This window comes from Pipra filicauda, unplaced genomic scaffold (genome assembly GCF_003945595.2).
Source record: "Pipra filicauda isolate LSUMZ 115617 unplaced genomic scaffold, ASM394559v2 scaffold26_size5592650_pilon, whole genome shotgun sequence".
Lineage (NCBI taxonomy): Eukaryota > Metazoa > Chordata > Aves > Passeriformes > Pipridae > Pipra > Pipra filicauda.
Genome location: NW_024104387.1, coordinates 285,047 through 304,607, shown reverse-complemented (window position 1 = coordinate 304,607; position 19,561 = coordinate 285,047). Strand labels below are relative to the sequence as shown.

Here is a 19,561-nt window from a genome sequence, read left to right as displayed (position 1 = left end):
TGACAGCAAAGAAACTAGGTTGGGATATGGGTGCCCTGTTGTTGCACCACCTTTCTGTGTGTCTGCATAGGTCCTTCCTCTGCTTCACTTGCCCATGTGAGCAGCGCACGTGCCACCGCTCTTCTCCCAGGCTTCCTGCATCAGCACGGCTGTGTGCACGTGGCCCAGTGCAGCACTGGGCCACGGGGTGAGAAACACGTCTAAACCCCCACCCCAGCCCTTGTCACTATGTGGAAAGTTGGACAGTTGTCCCACAAAGTCTTTTCTCACATTTAAGAGTTGATACCCCCAACTGCCTGTTAGTGCCTGGATGAAGGGCACGGCTTTGTCCTGTCTCTTTAGTGGCAGAACCCTGTAGCACAGTTGCAGTTCTGGCTATAATAGGACATGCTTGTTCTCTCCTGTGTGCTGTGATGGAAGTGCAGGGCATGGCCATGAGGATATTTATTTTTCAGTGAGCTTCTTGTGACTGGCTTTTCTAACAGTGTTTGGCTTCTTAAAAGGCTGCTCTGATAATTCCGGGAGAAATTATGGCTTCTGACACATCTGTGACAACTTCTGTGGTCTTCGAGAGAATGAGGATTTTCCCTTTCTGATTTTGCATTATGTGGTGTTTGTTTCCAAGGCTGGCCCACACAATGTTAGAAACATTTTCAACAGTTCCCATGTCTGCAGTGTGCTACAAATGTATTATATTTCACTGTCTCAGTGGTTCTTTACTGCATCTCATATTCTGAAGCCCTGATTGCCAACGATTTTGAGAAGAAAACTACATTGCAATTGATTAACAATGACTATCTTGGTACTTAAAAATCTAGTCTAATCAATCGGAGACTATTTTTTGCTTTTTTCCTTAATAAAAGAACTGTGCTTTCTTTTACTGTAAGGACATGATTACAGTTGTCAAAAAAACAGGATTTATCATAGCATTTTATTGCTTGGACTAGCACTACACATACTCATGCCAGTATATAATGTATGCAAGCTTAGAATATTTGAGTAGTGGGAATATATCTCTACAATGCTTGGAAAATGCCACAGAGTTCATAAATACTACTTGTAAATTTTTCTTATTTTAACAAATAACTTGATCAGAAGACATCGATCTTCTGCAAGTTGTGTTTAATTTTGTTTTACTAATTATGCCTAGATGCTGTTCTGTCTTCTGTAACATTTTGTGATAATGGTTATTATTTGTCCAACAAAACATGCTATCAAGTGCATCTGTATGTAGTTGCCAGATACTGACCAAGGAGGATTGAAGAGCTGCTTATGAACTGAGTTGCATTTATTATTTGCTCTGAATGAGGCATGGGGTATGTAAGAAAAGAACAGACTGTGGTAATGTAATTAAAGACTGCATCATAATGGAGACACAGAAGGGAGCTGATTAAGGATGCATAAGCAATCTTATTTCTGTTTTTTTTTCCAGCCTTCATATGCTGGAATTTTCAACCATCATGTTGGTTTACCACTGTCTTTCGAGACCTAACTTTTGAGTATCTTGTTGCATGGCCCAAGCATGTGGATCCAGGCTATTTCAAGCTCTGCAAGATCCCTCTCTGTGATTGTGGTGTGGCTGCTCTTTCTCATGACAACTTCCCTTGTGTGATGTTAGCAGCAGTCCTTTCTAAAGCCATGACGAGCCATGGTTTTGCACAGAATTTCTCTGGTTTTGAATTACATTTTTTTGTTGCAGGAAAAGAGGTGGAAGGAAATAGCCCATCAGCACTGAAGGATGAGACACCACAGACTCCAAACTCGATTAGCAAGGTACTCTAGGATAGGGATCCATTCCCTGTCTTGCTTTCATTTCTTCTCGGGCTGTTATTAATCATTCTTACTCTCTTGTTTTTAAGTCATTGAGAAAGCCTCTCCCTCTGTTCCTGCAGGAACTATGTGTGCATGTTTTGAGAGAAAGAAAATGAGTGTTTTTGCATGATTGGGATGACAACGAAGTCTACACTTTACTCTGACTTGATTGCACCTACCGCAGAAGAACCCTGTTTAATTGGGCCTCGATTGGCAGTGTAATTAGATATGAATAATTATGGTTGAAAGGTTGATTTTGTCAGCAGAGGTGTCTCCTGCTGTTCCTGATCAGCAAGCCATCATGAACCTTAATTGTTTTGGAAGAGAAAATTGTAGTATTTAGTGTAGTGCATAGCATCCGAAACACTGAATCGAGATCCTGGGAGAGAGCTTTGGGAAGTAGTGTAACAGGAGAGGAACACAAACTAACCAATATTTCCTGAACACAACTTTTCCATCCAGCCTGTTACAGAGAGGTAAAACTGGATCTAAAGCCTCTGAGTCTTGGTGTTCAAAACCTGCCTCTACATCAAGAGTTATGGAGTGCTTGGGTTTGATTTCCTGTGAAGATGGAATCAACCTTATAAATTAGATCTGGCTTTGAGATTCATGTACAGGCTTTTTTGGCTGCAGATCCCTAACATGTTTCTGGAGGGTAACTGAAAACAGAAGCAAGACCAGTTAATAAATTTTTAACTACATTTATTGAACTGCAAAGCTGTAAAATGCAAGTGACACCAGCTGAAATGAAAATATAGCACGAAAGAAACAGCTGCAGACAAGTGATTTCTTATTAGACATGAAAATAGTTTCTGGATCTTCCAGTACATTTGTCTACACTCGCCTGGAGCTTGCAGGTTGTTCTCCTGGGATGCCCTGGCAGAGGTCAGCACAGGGAGATGGTGATTAGAGGAGCTCTGGGAGTATGGAACAAGGACTTGTGTACATGTCCTCTGCTATTGCGGGAACCTGGCAAGCTGCAAACCAACCTTGGCTTTGCTTTTTCAGGCAGGTTCCTCTAGGAAGATCAGCCTCCCACTTATCCTGGCAGTGGAGAAGCCCAAGGACCAGGTAACTGCATCCAGGGCTGCTTTAAAGCTAGATGTTTTGCACGCCTTACAAGGGGTGTCGTTGAATTTTGTAATGACTTAGGAATGTAAAGAAGAAGGACTTTTTCTGGACGGGACAACTCAGAGCAGTGAAATGCTGTCCAAAAGGGAGTTTGATTTCTGAGATGCAGGATGAATCCAAGAGTAGGAATGTATTTATGAGAGATTTCTGGGTTGAGAGCTATGTTTTCCCAGCCTCTGGGCCTGCCTTGCTAATTAGTCTCCACAGGTGTGTTTTTGAAAGGAGAAGCACCCATGGAAAATTTGGGTACCCACCTAGATTTCTGCCATGCTTTGTGTGCACTGGGGAGCTGTTGGTGGGTCTCTCTTTGGTGGTGTCAAGAGTAATTGTTAGGAAGAGTTAAGAGAAAATGCACAACAGTAAACAACTGCATCAGATTTGTGATTCAAAATAAGTGGGGATCTGGACATGAACTTTGGTTTCACTAACCTAAGCCTTTGGTTTTACAATAGTCAGAATTGCTCTGAAACATCAGTGGACTAAAAACAGATACGAGGATACCAAAACACCAAACTTCAGCTTGCTTACTCGTTTGCAATGTTGCAATTGCTTTGGCTACTGACTGGGCCAGGGCTAGGTGTTTCTTTCCTGCCCAAATGTTCTGCTTAGACACATCATGTCTGATTTGGAGACCTTCTACCTCACTGAACCTGTGCTGTAGCATTTTTCATTCTCACTTCACTCTGCTTCACCTTGCTGTTATATACACTACCTTGCTCTTCTCCAGCCATGTAACTTGTCTTCTGTCAAGCTTTGCAACATCAGTGACAGTAGGGAGTCCTTATTGTGAAATGACTTGTACCTTAAAAATTTAGGCAAACTGGTAGTCAGTTTGCTTAATATGTAATTTTTCACATCCACTCAGCTATAATGCTCTAAAATGAAACTTTACTGTCAGGTGTGCAGAACTGCAAGCAGGGATCGGTCAAACTTTCAGTTTAAAAATAAATAGTGATTCCACCTACTTGAATCAAAGGGAAGAGTGTGTGGTAATTGGGTCATGTTTAGATTCCTGATAGCAGGGGGGGAATAATTCTTAGAAACCAAACTGTAGGATGTGCAGGTTTAATTAACGGATTCAGAAGTAAATGTTGTAGGTAACAGATCTGTGCCATGAATACTTGCCCTTCTTTTGGCACAGTGTATATAACAAACCTTGTTGGAAATCAATGTTCTTTCAGCAGCACTATTTTGATGTACCACACCACATTGACTCTTCACTCAGTAATGAGAAGGAGTGTGATTCAATCTCTGCACTGGGGCTTAGATAACCTCAAATTCCCAACTCTGCCTTGGATTCCCTGCACTTCCTAGGGCAGATTGTTTTTTTGTTTCACATCTTCATCAGTAAGGTGGAAACAGCTTTGCATTTTGTTCACTCAGGCCATATCCACATTGCATGGTGGAACAGGCTGCAGGTTTCCAAGGTTAGCAGAGAGAATGTATTATAAAAACCCTATAAATGTCTGTGAATTTGTGACCTGTGCAGCCATGTGACTGCAACCACAGAGCCCTGTGCTCACGGGTGGACTGCTCTCTTATGTCCGAGGTGTGAACACGTCCCAGTTGTCATATCTGTACAGACAGTCAAATATTTGATGCTGGAACATTTGCTTTCAGCGTGTTTGTGTGGTTCTTAGCACTAATATATATTTCTGATTTCAGTTGTGGCTTCTCACCCCATATTTTATTAAAACAAATTTAAGGCACAGTTCAGCTACATATTACATTGCTAACTTTCCTGCAGCATATTTTCTCCTACTTAATTTTTTAAGTCGAGTTTCTTTTATGTCCTTTACCAAGGGGAAAAAAATTATTATCTTATTTATTTCAGATTGTTTCTCATAATAGTTTCTCTCTTTTTTAGAGCCCTTTAGCGTTGTTTTCTGGGACCAGTACTCATAGTTGGGTGTAAAAGTATAACCAAGCCTCAAGCTCATCAGGCAGACAGGTAGTACAGTTAGCACACACCTGATAATGACAGGAGATGCCTTTCTCTCATTTTGTGACTCATTCAGCACTGTCAGAGTCCTATAAGGCACCTTTTATTACAGTATGCAGTGCCACATGTTCTTTTTCTTCCTTTCCTGTGCTTACCTATTAATTCTACTGGATGGAGGGCAGCTGGAGTCTCTTGGTATGATGCAGGGCCCACAAAGAATTGAGGTGTATTTTAAGGGATAGTGAGAATAATCTTGAAGCTGGATCTCAGTGGTACTTCACTTTTCCAGTCCCTTGCTAATGCCACAGTGAAGTCTATAAAGCTGTAGGAGTGTGGCTGTTGCGTGCACAGTTATATGATGTATGTGAGGGTAATGCATTGTGAATGAGTTTTTCTACATGCCTGAATTGTTCAGGCCTTTATTGTGTGATTTGTAATCTGAAATATGAATCTCACTGACTGTTAGAAATTTATTTCAGCCAAAAGTAGTTTGAAACAGCTCATACTGACCATTTGAGATTTAAGCTGCAGTTCCCATGCTGTCTCGAATTTACTCTTCTAGATCTATGAATCATGCTCCTAACCTCTGAGGTAACTCAAGACACGGTTACATTTGGGACTACCATAAAAGATCATTTACAAACGTGGCAACCTACAAGGGTACCGTTCCCTCTGTTCTCCCTTAGCCAGCAAACCAAGAAATCAGTTGTCAGACAGATACAGTTTTGCAGGGATCACCTTTTAGATATTCAGGAGTGAAACATCCCCTGTGTGTGTTGAGCATGGCTTTGTAAGAGAATCTAGTGCTTCCAGGTGGTGTTATGCTCAACTGAACCCTTGCTGGCTTTTCATTACCATACTTCATGCTCTCAGTGTTACAGATGGAATTATTTTGCAGCTGGTTGTCTCTATCAAGACTTACACTCAGTTCCTGTGCCCTGGCTTGATATACCTTGCTTCTTCAATTCCACTATGTGCAGTACTTTAGGGTAATCACTGTTGTCCACAGGGGACTTTGCAGCTGATTTAAAATGAGCAGAGATGTAGCCTGGAATATCCTGGAAAAATCACATGGAGAAGGGATGGGGTTTTGCACTGAGAAGTAGGGATGCTCCATGTTTTCTAACTTGTGTTGGTGCACACAAGCTCTGACACTCCCAGATGCCTCACAGAGGTGAATTTAGACAGCAGGAACTGTTTGCAGAAACGAAGTCTCAAAGTTGATAGTTTTGGGTAGGCCACAAGCAGTCCTATCATGTCCTTGGGTTATGTGATCATGATTCCTTATTCTGATGTTTCTGATGGAGAAGATGAGAGTAAATGGAGGTGCTGAAATTGAAATGATTTACTAAACAATTTAGCAAAACTTACATCAAACCGCAGGTCCAGTTGGTTTTCATTGCTTACTTTCTTTGTTTAAGCTCAGCCTAGGAACAAAAGATGTGCCTAAAGCTGAAGAGGAAAGCAAAACTTTGCTTCAGCTTTCTGTGTGGCACTGTATCTGTAATATATCAAACAGCATTTTTCTCAGTGTGCAACTTCCTATCTTGGCTCAGATGTTCTTTGAATATTCTGAACTTGTAGAATGATCTTCCCAAGCAGGGCACATCTAAATGATCAAATAGAAATCCTGTGAGGTCTGTGACTTGTTCTTTATTTACTATAATTCAATGCAGTGGAACAAAGCGTTTAACTAAGCAATAGTATAACTTGATATTTGGAGTTGCTTGGATAGCTGAATTTCACCAGTGACTTTCCCCAGATGTTGCTGTCATGTCAACTGTTTATTTGTTCAGGCTTCTCAGTTTGTGCTAATCATTGTGCTATTTCAGAGTTGTAAACACAGTTGCCATATCTTTGTAACATTGTTGAAATAAGAGGGATTTTTGTGTTTTTGTTTTTTTTTATTTCAGACTGGAAAGTTTTAGGTGAAGATTATTCAGCTTGCTATAAAACGGTGTATCAATTGAAGGGTAATCTTTCCTAATGCAAAGCTTGTTTGCCAGTAAGAATTGTTTCACTGATTCTACTGTGCTTTGGATGAGCTGTTAATTCACAACAACAGTAAAAAATTTTTTAAAAGAACTGCCTATAATAAATTGAAACCAAAATTGCTTAAATTTGGTTGAGATATATGTGAATATTCACATCAGTAACAAGGAGTTTCTCACTTCTAATGAAGCTAATAAATGCAGCTTTTCCATAGTTTTTTTACTATGTCAGGAACTTTTCTTTGATTTTTTTTTTTTTTTACTTTTTGTATGATCAAGTTTTTTAGTGATTATATGTGCAAAAGATACTGGAGAAATTACATGTGACCAAGGGCACGTCTCCTATTGCTTTAGTGAAGCATAACTTACGACCTCAGCTACTTTTGCTCTGCCTTCAGATTCCCATCTGGTCTTGTCTTTCTCTCACTTGGATGCAAAGAATACAAAAGGGCAACTTCTAAGCTGTCACTGCTGTTAATATGCAGAGCACAGCTTGAGAATGACTTTATGTAAATGTTTCTGATTTGGAATAATTCTGTCTATTGTGCAGCAAGGATTGCTTGCACTAAATAACAGGATATTCCTCTTGCTGTTATCCAAGGCACGGATGGCATGCTGATGGGCTGGCATCCGCCACGCCAGAGTTGATCACAGACTGTTTTTCTGTGAAATGATTTGATTCCTCTTAGAAATGAAGTCACCCAAAAGACACTGGATTAGAACAGCCCTATTGTGAGGACTCTGTATGCTCTCTTACAAAGTCTGGCAGAAGTGTGAGGCTATTGTGATGACTGCTAACAGTCAGCAGTGAATCTGCAGAGCTCCATGACTGAGATGGAAAGAAACGGAAACATAACTGGGACAAAAAGTATGTTTTTGAGTACAGTACAAGCCATTGTTAGCTGGCAAGGTCATCGCTCAGTCCTGGAAAGGACAGATTTGGTTAGAGAACTGAAAAGGGACAACAGTTTCCTACCCCTGCAAGTGCTGCTGTAAGCTCTGGTTAAAGTTTTTGGCACATTAACAGTCTTCCCTCCCTATGAGAACCTGTATATGGAAACATACCTATTGCTTTCTTATTAGAATACTCCAGTGGCTTCCTTTAAAAAGGACACCAATTTCTAACCTTCCCATTTTAAGAAGTCTCATATCTGGTGAATATTGTTCATGTTGCTGCACAGAGAGAGGGCCAGATTCTGATATCCTGCACAAGTGTTATCCCAGCACCCTTGAAAGACTTGCTGTGATGACAAATGGCTTCTCTTAGTTTTCTACCTGGCTGAGAATGGCAGGGTAGTAGAAAGACATCATTAAATGCTCTTGATGTGCCTTAGACCTTGCTGTGTCTAGGGAATCTTTAGAGCTGATGGCCCAAATTAATTGAATCTTATATGTACCACGAAGTACAATCAAAATTATTAAGACAGATTAATGCAAAAACATGAAATCATATTTCTTCAAGTCACTTATCAGGTTAAACCTAAAGGAACTATCATTACTGTCAGCAGCATGGAGGCCTATGTTATGTTGTCCTGGGAGCTTAGATCCCACCTTTCCTGGGAAAAAGAGGAACTTTAAACCCAGAAATGCAATGCTTTTCACTCTGTAGACCTGGAGATCACCTGCCAGCAAACTGCTGTTTAGAATATGTGGTGATGCATCCTCATAAGCATAACAAGAGGCAAAATCAGGAGGGAGAATCAATCAGTTAAAAAGTAACTGGGGAACAGTGTCAAAAGTTCCAGGTCAGGCACGTCTGGAAGCTTGTCCACAGCTCCTAGTTAAAACTTGGTTATAGTAATATTTTCTCTCTCTTCATAAAGCATTTTTCAACCATCTCGGGGAGTTGTGGTATTCATCACCCAGCTGGTAGGTACATCACAGTTTTTGGGACAGAGCAGCACAGATATTTGTTTTCCTGTGCCTAGAAATTCCTATGCAGGCAGTGAAGGACCTACGCTGCTGCTTCTTTCTCATGTATTCTTTAAACCTGTCTTAGTGTGCACCATCCCTGTGGCCATGTTTCCCTTTACAGGCAAGGTGTGCAGATTCAGCATGTCCAGGTGTAGCCCAGACATGGGGGAGGAAATGCCTGAAGGAAGCAGCACAGCAGTTCAGGAGCCCACTACAGCAGCCCCCTGGGCTGCTCATCCAGCTTCCTTAACCAAGAGAAGGACCAGTTTGTTGTGGTTTCAGACAAGTTTCACTGTATTTATTGAGCTCCTAAAGGCTGTGTTGGTGTGAGGGGAGATTATCCCTTCATCAGCTGTTATGTGCTGTGGTTTTATGACAGGCATAGCAGTATTGGCTGGCGCTGGGCACACAGTGTTGTCCTTCGTCATGGACCTACGAGTCAGCTCTCCCAAAGAGTCAGAGTCAATGTCTGTCTCTGTGAACACCCCAGGTTTGAAGTCTTGTGGTTGTTTAACTCTATTTTTAGCATGACCCAGAGTGACTTCAAGGAGGAGGCAGGTGGGGCTGGTAGAGCAGTGAAAGCGCCTCTGTCTGTGTCAGTGCTGGTTCCCCATGAGCAGTGGATTAGGGCTCAGGTTTGCAGTGGTTTTTGGAAGCCTTTCTGAATTCATCTGCAAGTAAATTTCCCCAAGCTAAATGAGCTTAAGGGGCAACATTTTATTCTTTATATAAGTGCTAAGGTGTAATTGTCTAGACAACAAAGGACTGTAGTTTGTTTTATTTAGTTGAACAAAAAGCATTCTTTGTATCCTGATGCTTTGCAGGCACCTGAGCAGTATTTCCTAGAATCTTGGGAACATCTGTCCTTTTTCTGCCTCTCACACTGGCTAATGAGGAATAGTACGTGGTGTTTCTCTCTGTGTCTGATCTCTCAGGCCAGAGGGAGTGAAATTACTAATAAACAGTTGGCTCAAGGACAGGACATTCTTCCTGCTAATTGGGAGAAAGGGGGAGAATTCTTCTGACTGGTTTCAGAGGACATGTCTCAAATCATGAAAGCATAATCTCCTAATAATTCGAATGGATTCTTGCTCGGAGACATTTAAGCACTTGGAAATGTTTCTTCATAAAGAAAGGCTTACAGCATATCTCCCAAATGCCTACTACTGCCCTTTGAAATGTGACAAAGACCTTGTGGGCACAAGTCTCTGCTCAGATGTCATATCTGTGCAGAGGTCCCCACCATAAATCTTGTGTTCTTACCGTGAAGTCTCAAGCACAGAAATACAAAATATGCATCAGAGATTGCATTGCAGGCAGAGGAGGCAGGCTTAGCTTTCTATGAAAACAAAAATGGCAAATACTGAATAGTTTTCAGGAGCCCAAGAGGTGGCATTTTCTTTGAGTGGAACCAAGTTGACTTCTAAACTAAACAGTCCAATCAGGGACCTCACTGGTCTTTACACACCATCATAAAGTTTTCATTTCTCTATTCTTAAGTATTACATGTAGTTCTGTTTTTAGTGAAAAACTACTACAAGGGTGAGAACAAGTAACAGGTTCTACAGTGACTGTGGCTCTGTTGCAAACGGCACCTTCAGCCCATAATTTCTAATCCTGCGTCACCTACTGGTTTTGCTCAGTTGAGCATGCTCCCTTATCTCCCATTCCTGCTCCTGCCACAGTCTCCAAAGCACAGCTGACGGCCTGTTTGCTGTGATCTGGTCATGCATTTGTGTGGGTTTTTTCTGAGTCATGTGAAAAGGACTGATCTGGCTGTCATTAAATATTTTTCTGCTCACACTAACGTTCAGCATAGTTTGTGGCTGTAGTAGCCTGAGAGGTTTCTGTGTCACTGGGAGGGAAAAAGAAAGTGGGTCTCTCGAAACGAAGGCACTGTAAAATGATCACATCAACTCATGACATAAAGGAGAGAGAGTCTGAGAGCCCAGTGGGTTTGTTTCACATCATAGCAGTAAATTTATAAGTGGGAAGTATATTTGATACATTTTTTCCTTAGTACAGCTCATTTTTCTGTCATATTCATTAAATCAAGGTGTCCAAGGGCTGAACTTTTTTTATAAAACTGTCATGCATAAGTTGGAGAGACAGTGCCTGACCCAAAAGATCACAGCCTGAATGCATCAGACACATGAAAAGCTGGAAGGAAGAGAGGTACAGAGGAAGAAAGTAACTTCCCCAAGGTCACATAAAAAGTAGCAGAGTCCAGAGCGTACCATAATTCTCACACCTCTAACCCTCCCTAGGTTTTCGACAACTTGCTGACAATACCTGTCCAAGTGGGGGTCTTTGTTGTGAGCTGGACTGCAGAGAGCTGTACTTTCTAAGTGTATTTTATTTTGGTAACAGTAATATTGTGATTATGTCTAACAGAAGTAAAGCATTTTTTCAGCATGTCAGCACAGTGATGAGATCAGTAGCCTCTGAGAGTGAATTTAAACAGCCCTGACAGTATCAAACATGATTTGAAGTGACTGTATATATTTTGTGCCTTGCTTTGCAAGGCCAAGACGATGGTGATTCCCTGTATTATCTATAACATTATTAAGTAATTTCTTGCCCACTCATGTTTCTGGACATTTCAGCTAAGGTAACAGTCATTGCCAGTATCAAGTCTAGTTCTGAAAGATCTATAACAGATTCCCCATAATTTTTATTCCAGTCGTTGAAATGCTTTCAGATCTGAGAAGAGTAGTTTTCAAAGATAGGAATAAGTTTTTGTTTTGGTTTGATTTTACTGGGTTTGTTTTTTTTGTTTTATCGGATGGAGTTTTTTAAGGGGTTTTGTGTTTGTTGTTTGCTGTTTTGTTTTTTTTTTTTTACCAAAATTAATGACTGCATGGGAGAAATATCAAGAAAATTTGGTGGGGAATTTTCCAGCCAGATATGAGTATAAGAAGGGAGTTTGGACTGCACTGCAGGTATGCATTTTGTGCACCTGCTTAGTGTTATGCTGCTGAAATCTGCAATCAGCTCCCAAAAGATATAAACAACTCTTATTAGAACATAACTTAAACATCTTCATGTTAACACATTTCTATTTTCTCTCTCCCTCTTTTTTTAGATTGAATATAAGCTTTGCAATGGGTCTGACAAAGAGTGTGTGTCTCCCACGGCCAAATTCATGAAGAAGGAAACACTAAAGGTATGTGCAAAGCGGCCAAGTCAGCCTCAGCTGACTTTCTTTTACAAAACAAATAGTACCTTCCAAACAAACCACTGGAACTACTTGGAGCCATTTCCCAAGACCCAGAGAAGCCTCTGAATCTTGTAGGAGTCATTATAGGCCAAGGGCATTGACAGGCTCTATATAGAGGATTAGATTATGTACTGAAAGCAGAACAGATCAGTGTAATTATTTCACTATGTTTGTATGTTCCAGAGCCATTAGGCACCTCAAGAGGATTGTAATCCTTCACTGGTTTTGTTAGGAGGGGTTTGCCTAGGCAATCTGAGCAAATTACAGCTCAAGCACTTGCTTGTCTACCAAACCTAAATATAAATAATTTGGTTTGAGTGAAATGAGATTTAATATCTTGAATTTGAGGGTGAGGAGGACTGGGTATTCAGCCTCTTTCCATTCCCCCTAAAGAAAAGGCAAACTAGGTTATGTTCAGTGAAACTTCAGGGGCAAAGAGAATGCCTGTTTTTGTTCTTCCTTGTGCTCATTTCTGGGGAACCTGTGCTGGGTCAAGTTCTAGCTGTGCTATACATAGCTGTCCTTAATGCATTATGTTCCTTCCTCCCCCAAAAAGGCTGTGATTACAGCAGCTATATTTTCTCTGTTCTCAACCAGGTACAGAAAAAAAATTACAGACAGGAGAAGAAAAGAGCTACCAAACAACTCTTCAGTGCTCTGAAGGATCCCAGTGTAGTGATCACAGCAGACTGGCTGAAGGTATTTAATACAAACCGTTGCTTCTCAAGCTGTAGGGAAAAAGAAGTGAGAAGTAGTCAGTGTGTCTGACACTTATGCACAAGCACTTTTTTGAGTGAAGGAAGACTGAATAATTTTGAGTTGAAGTTGCTGTAAAGCTGTACTTAAATAACTGCTATAAAAGTGGAACTATGTGGAATATTTACCTTCCATCTTAACCTAACTGAATCCATCTGTTCCACGTCCTTAAGCAGCAACAAGGTCTCAAAAAGTGCAGAGTGCAAATAGAAGTGATGATGTTTCTTTCTTTGTTCCTCTCTGAAAGTGTCTGTTGGCCTCTTCCCTTAGATGTGGTTTTGTACTGAAGAGGGAGTAGACAGGAAACAGCCTGGGCAGATACAGCTTGTCCTATTGACAGTTGGAGTTTATGTTGTCATGGCACAGAATTAAATGTATTGGACCTGATGACAACTGTAATTTCTTCTTGTGCACAGGCTCAAGTAGTGACAGCTTCTCATTGAAGTCCTGAAACTTTGTATGTGGCAAAGTAGATTTGGATTGACATTGAGAGATGTTACCTCTGAGCACTGCTTTTCTCCTCCTTTGGGGCCATTTAGTCTTCTCAAATAATGGTGAATTGGTTGCCCCTTTTCTATTGGCAGAACTTAATTTCCAAAGACGACAAGGTGGTCTTAGATCATAGGTTGGACTCGATGATCTCAGAGGTCTTTTCCAACCTAGTTGATTCTGTGATTCTATGAAACAATACAATTGCATTTGACTGATGTGAAAAACCTCCAACGTTGTTCTACGATCAGTATTGGAGGCTGGAAAAGTGACATGCTTATAGTTTATTTGAGAAATTAGATTGGCAAAAGAGTGTTTCCATAGTGTTTACTGTTAATGATGGATAAATGTTGAGATTTTTTTAAAATACAAAACACCTATTGCATGTTTGCTGTGGCCGGAATTTTCTGGTGAGCAACATATAGTGCTGGGCCACAAAAACAGAATGCTGACATAAGACTTGAGTTTTGGCCTATGTACATTGAAAGCAAGAAGACCTTAGGCAAGATCTAACCTTACTGAGAAGCTTCTCCATTCTTAAAGATGTTATCTTTAATATACTCTATCAGATTTAATGTCTTTTATACAAGAGAGAGCTGCACTGAGCTTGACAGAGAAGTAAGCCAGCTGGAGACGGTACTTTTAAAAATTGGGTATTTGACAAAACCCATTAATAGCTGTGTTCTGCAGAACACTATTAAAATGACTTATAAGTCAAGTTAGACTAGCTATAACATTTTTATATGCAATGTTCTAATTGGCATGTCCTCTGTGATTATTAACAGATCACTCTCACATGGGCCAGCAGTGCTGATTGCCTGAAAAATTAATCAAGCTGCTAACACTAAGGTAGTAATAAAAATATGAAGAACACTAAGCCAGTAATAAAAATATGAAAACTAGATTCTGATATTCAGGTTTGCAAGGTCTGTGGTTTTGCTATGAGATCCCTAGGACTGCTCAGATAACACAGTGTATTTTCCTTAGGACGTGTGGTGTGGCCTTGGAATAAACATACTGGAAGTACTGTATAAATACTGAATAAATGCTGGTTTTCTTTGAAGGAGCAACCTAAGTGTAACTTTTTGTCCTCTCCCTGCTTTTTATCCAGATTCGTGGGACTCTGAAGAGCTGGACCAAACTGTGGTGTGTCCTGAAACCAGGAGTGCTGCTGATTTATAAGACGCCAAAGATCGGACAGTGGGTTGGGACAATCTTGCTCCATTCTTGTGAGCTGATCGAGAGACCTTCCAAAAAGGATGGCTTCTGCTTTAAACTTTTTCATCCTTTGGATCAATCAATCTGGGCTGTAAAGGTAACAATCCTGATGAATTGAACAACCTCTGCTTGGTCACCAAAGTTTCTGAGCACTAATGTTATCTAGATTTGCAGTTATTCGGTTGCTGTTAGCAACTGACTGCTTAAAAAGATTAAAGACACCGAAGCTTGATCATTATATGACATCTGAGGAACATAGTCCTTGTGACTAGTTCCAGAGATTTGTCATTCTTGGTGTATGGATGCATGCATAGACTGAGGAAATGGGAAATGTGCTAGTTCAGGAAAAAAATATCAATCCCTAGAAGTTTTATCAAACCATGGCCTACATCTTTAAAAGGAATTGAGGAATAGACCCAATAACTAAATTCCCCAAAACTTGGACACACAAAGCACCAAGTGCTTTGCACAGCACTAGAAGACGGCTGGCAAAGTGACAAAAAATCAGGTTGATAATTTGACCTTTTTTTTTTTTCTAATGTCTCTGAGGTTTGGATTTGTTTGCAATGAGCTTGAAACTCAGTGGTCTGCACAAGCCTTGACTGTTCCACAAAAGAGTGACTTTGGATATGTTGCCTTTATTGTCTCATCTTTGAAATAGAAATAGCAAGGTTTTCTCCCCTTCACTTTTAGTTATTCTTCAGGCTGAGACAATCTCTTCCTGTACATTCAGTAGCTCCTGCAGTGACCTCTGGATCTTCCTGTAATGCAAATGATGAATAGTTTTTCACACTTCTTAAAATAATTCCCTGCAAATTTTAAAGAGCTGCATTTCTTTTTCTTCTTCCCTTTAAGAGTAGACAAAAAAAGAAAAAAAATTATCTAATGCCTGTGAGCAAAGAGGAAGATCCCAGTACCTCCTGAGAGGTGCTGAGAGCCACATCTATTAGATACCCTGAAGACACAACTTAAATGTTCTTGAACTCTTGTTTCCCCCTTAAAAACAGTGACTTGGCAGAGTTATTGCAGACATAATTTCTCTGGGAGACATCATGAGTGTAAATAAAGCATTACAAGCTTGTGCCTTGCTGCAAGGTGGTGAGCAGAGTAAATGTGCTTGGAAAGACCCATGGGAGAGCAATGAAGACACTTGTCACTGGCATCAGAAGTTCTAACAAAACAGGGAAGCCCTGTGAGAGCAGATCAAGCAGATGCCCTTCTGCTCATCAGTGCAGTTAATTGAACAGTTTTAAACATAGCTGTACAATCACTATAAAAACTCTTTTGATTTTTAATAAGGTAGGAGGAGAGAATTAAAATTAACCTCAACAACCAGGGATAAGAGCTGCTGATTTCTGTCAGCAGCTCAGCTCTGATTTGTGCCTAGATGCATTGTTTTTGCTCGAAGTCCCAAGGGTTTCTTTGCTACCTTGCTTCTTATTCAGTTTTGAGAGTTTTGATGCTTTTTTAATTCAGAGCCTTCACCCAAGAATGTTGTTGATAATTTACTGTCTGTCAATAAAAGCATTCCTTGTGATTTGACAGGTCCAGTGAATTCTTCTGAGAAGCACAGTCAGGAGAGATAGGGAAAAATAGAATCAAAAGTGCAGTCAGGTACTGAAAAGTAGTGTTGCTGACAGATCTAAAGTGTTGTGCTAGAATGCCCTGCCCTTGATATAAAGCATCCAAAAGAAAGAAGTTTTTATCAACATTTATATGTATTTGAGTGTGTGTATGTATATCTAATTCTTGTGTCTCTTGAGAAAATACATGATAGAAATAGGAATTAGTATATTAAATGTTAAGGGGGTGTATCTCTGAAAATGTTTATGTACGAGAGGAAATCCAAAGAGGTTTAAATTTTAAAGTCAAAGTAATATTCTAAGGCTCTTGAGACATATTTAGAGAGCTACATTTGAGCTGCATACTAGGAAATTCCCTGAAACCTGAGTTCAGCCTGGATTGTTGTCTGTGATAGATGCTTTCAGCCATGAGGTAAACACCAAAATATACATCAAGAAGAAATCCACCAGTGAACTTCTTGATGTCAAAGAAGCTGTCTGCACTCTGACAACAGTTTAAGGCTGAAAGTGCCAAAAATAGTTTCATTTTATGTCATTTCACAGCCTCCTTTTAAAACAACTGGAGGAGAATTGTCTGATCTAAATTGATTGTGTATAACTATGCAAAGAAGGTCTATTTTTTGTGAAATATAGATTAGCCTAAGCTTAAGCAAAAAGCCCAAGATACTGTCCATCACAACAGAAACATATGTATAGATAAATAATAGATAATAGATAATAGAAAAATATGGATCAACAACTTTCACTTTTGCCCAAAATGGCTTGTGAAATTTTCGGGGATTGTCCAGACTAGAGTTGATGGTCCAACTTTGACTTGCATCAGGGGACTTGCAGCTAACTTGTGTTTATTATTGAACACCTTTGTACATGTTGGCCTGGCTGCGCAGCATATGTTTGGATCTAACTACAGGGTTCAGCCCTGGAACAGATGACTGGTTCAGACACTGCCATAGGAATTTATGGTAGTGCTAGCTAAGTAAATTTGATGTGCAGGCATTTAACTTCGGTTAGAGTGGGGTGAGATTTTGGGCTGCCTTTCAAGGTGAAACGTAAGGCCATTGCTTATAGTTGAAAGCTAAATACATGCACCAGGGTACTGTTTTCCTGTGAAGTTCTCTGGGGTCTAGAGGTCTTAGAAGCGTATTGCTCAGGGAACAGGTTCTTTATTCTACACCACTTCCCTGGCTTTTTGAGAGTTTTATCCTGAAACTCCTTTGCAGTGCAAATGAATTAGACCTTTTATCTATTTGCTCTGCCCAGGCCTTTGTAAATCCAAGGCCAAAACCACCAAGGTCTCAAAATCAGCCAGCAGTGCAAGCAACAGTAAGAAAAGGTTGCCCCACATGTTCCAAATGCTGCTGCAGAGGCACTTTGTTTGTTGTGTGAGGGCAGCGTGATCCCACGCTGCTCCTGGGAAGAGACATGACTGCAGGAGACTGGGGAATGCCAACCTATGTGGGTGTCTGTCCTCTTGCTTCGCAGAGGGAGTGTAGGGCTATCAGCTTGCAGGGTTTGCCTGGCTGTCCCAAAAAAATGTCCTGGAATAGGTCTTGTTTCCCTTTGAGCTTGCTCAGAAGCTGGCTGAACAACATGGTGTGGAAAGGCTTTCATTATCTGCAGCTTGTTCTGACATTTATTTAGAGCACTAAGTAGGTAGGGGTCAGACCCACTGCATCTGGGAATATATATAGTTTTCATTTTGTTGATTTTAAAGAAATTCGAGTCATTCCTTTAAAGAAAAAGTCCTAGTAATGGGCTTGTGCCTCTGCTTTTGCAGTTGTTTATTCCATTCTAGAATACAGTTTCATCTTCATCCTTACAGTTATGCACAATACTGTTAATGACATTTTTCCCCCTTTTTTAAGCTTTGACTTATAGCTCTCCAAGATGTCATACTATGTAAAACTGTCAGTCCACTCAATTTTTCAAAGCCTGGTCACCCCCCTATTTGATAATGACTTTTGACTCTCAAATCAAATGTAAAGACAGTAATGAGATGAAGGTTATCCTTTCTTAGCTGTACTGCCTGGAGGCTGCAGCTTAGCTCTGGGTCCTGATGCAGCAGGGATAACGCTCACTTTTACTGAGAGGTGGTCAATTGTCTTGGAGGTCTTGGGCTCTAACAGACATGATACTCATAGGCTGGGAGACAGAAAGCATCATTATGTCTGCTGTGCAGATACAGAACATCATTTACTCGGTCCAGACGTTGACTTTATTTTTATGGCCTCCTCTCTTTTCTTTGCTTTCTGTGGGAAATGGCCACCTCCATGTATGAACATGCCTCACTATTGCATGTTTCCTTGACAGAGTGACCTGGCTGGTTCTTGAGTTTATCCACATGCCTAAATGTCTCTTAAAATCTTGTGTTATCCCCTCCTTCCCATGTGCTATCCCTTCTTTCCCATCTACCCCTTTTTTTGGATATTGTTTCTCTGTATATGTACTGTTTGGTTGTGGGTTTTTTCCTCAAATAGAGCAAATATCAACCTCTGCACTGAAAACACAATTAATGGTGTTATCAACAGTTCTCAAACACCCTGCTCGGCTGCAAGCCACTGAAAGGAAAAATGCCATGGGGAATGATGCCTGATTGCATTAATGTCACTAGTAATGTCTTAAGCTGCTCTGCTCTGGTTTACTAATCAAATCTCAACCTTGCCAGTCCTGACTATTAAGACTTTAAACAGTCTTAATTTTGTGAACCTCTTGTGGGAGAGGGGAGGGGAAAAATAAAGTGAATAACGAGGATCCCAGTTTCTCCTGGCAGCAGAGGAACCCCGTAGATGTGAAGGCAAGAAGCTTGACTGGAGACTGCTGTCTTCTCACCACTTCATCTTTGTGGCGTGCACTCACATACAATTTTATGCTTTTCCGATGCTTGCATTCTTCGTTCTTTCCAAATTTTGGTTTTCTGAGTATAACTTGAAAACAAAAATCCAGTTAAAAGCACCGTTTAACTATGAGGCACTTGTGTGCAGAAGCAGTTTTCACTTGTGGTCACAGTTCTGCGCTTATAAACTAATGCCAGGGAGAAATCCTTTCAAGGGACAGGATTGGATACTATAAGGGCCTGTGTCAGGGAGAAGAGTCATATTCAAACTGCAGAAATCTGCCTACAGATTTTCAGCACTGTGTGGTATTTTCTAGAAACTCAAGGAGATCTGTATTGGAGCATCCTGGAGAAAACTGCTTGTTCCACCCTGTCGTTGTCACAGTGGGCATGCGAGTATTGGTGATGCTTTCTGCTCTGCTTTTAGTTCTGACATCATGTCTGCATATTTGAAGAAGGACCTGCTTTTGTGTTTTTTGTTACAAAGTGAGGAAGAGAAGGAACTGGAGGAGGCTGGGTAACTCTGGATATGCAATGGAAGAGGAGGGAGCCCTGTTTATTTCAGACAGGTTATGACGCAAAGTCCATACCATGTAGAGGATGAAGCTGTGCTCACTGGGTACCAAAATTGCTTTTTCTTAGCAGCTTCTGTAGTTCAAAAGCAGAGAAAAC

At 40.6% G+C, this 19,561-nt stretch overlaps 1 protein-coding gene across 6 annotated transcripts in view; it reads left to right on the top strand.

The window, feature by feature from the left end:
* The window catches only part of OSBPL5 (oxysterol binding protein like 5), a 177,857-nt gene that overhangs the window by 119,599 nt on the left and 38,697 nt on the right, over positions 1-19,561 (top strand). For all 6 annotated transcript variants that reach the window (XM_027737253.2, XM_039382452.1, XM_039382451.1 and 3 more), the window contains exons 3-7: positions 1,700-1,773; positions 2,821-2,883; positions 11,876-11,956; positions 12,608-12,709; positions 14,367-14,570. In XM_027737253.2, the coding sequence (XP_027593054.1) occupies positions 1,700-1,773; positions 2,821-2,883; positions 11,876-11,956; positions 12,608-12,709; positions 14,367-14,570 (524 nt within the window). The remainder of the gene's footprint in view (positions 1-1,699; positions 1,774-2,820; positions 2,884-11,875; positions 11,957-12,607; positions 12,710-14,366; positions 14,571-19,561) is intronic.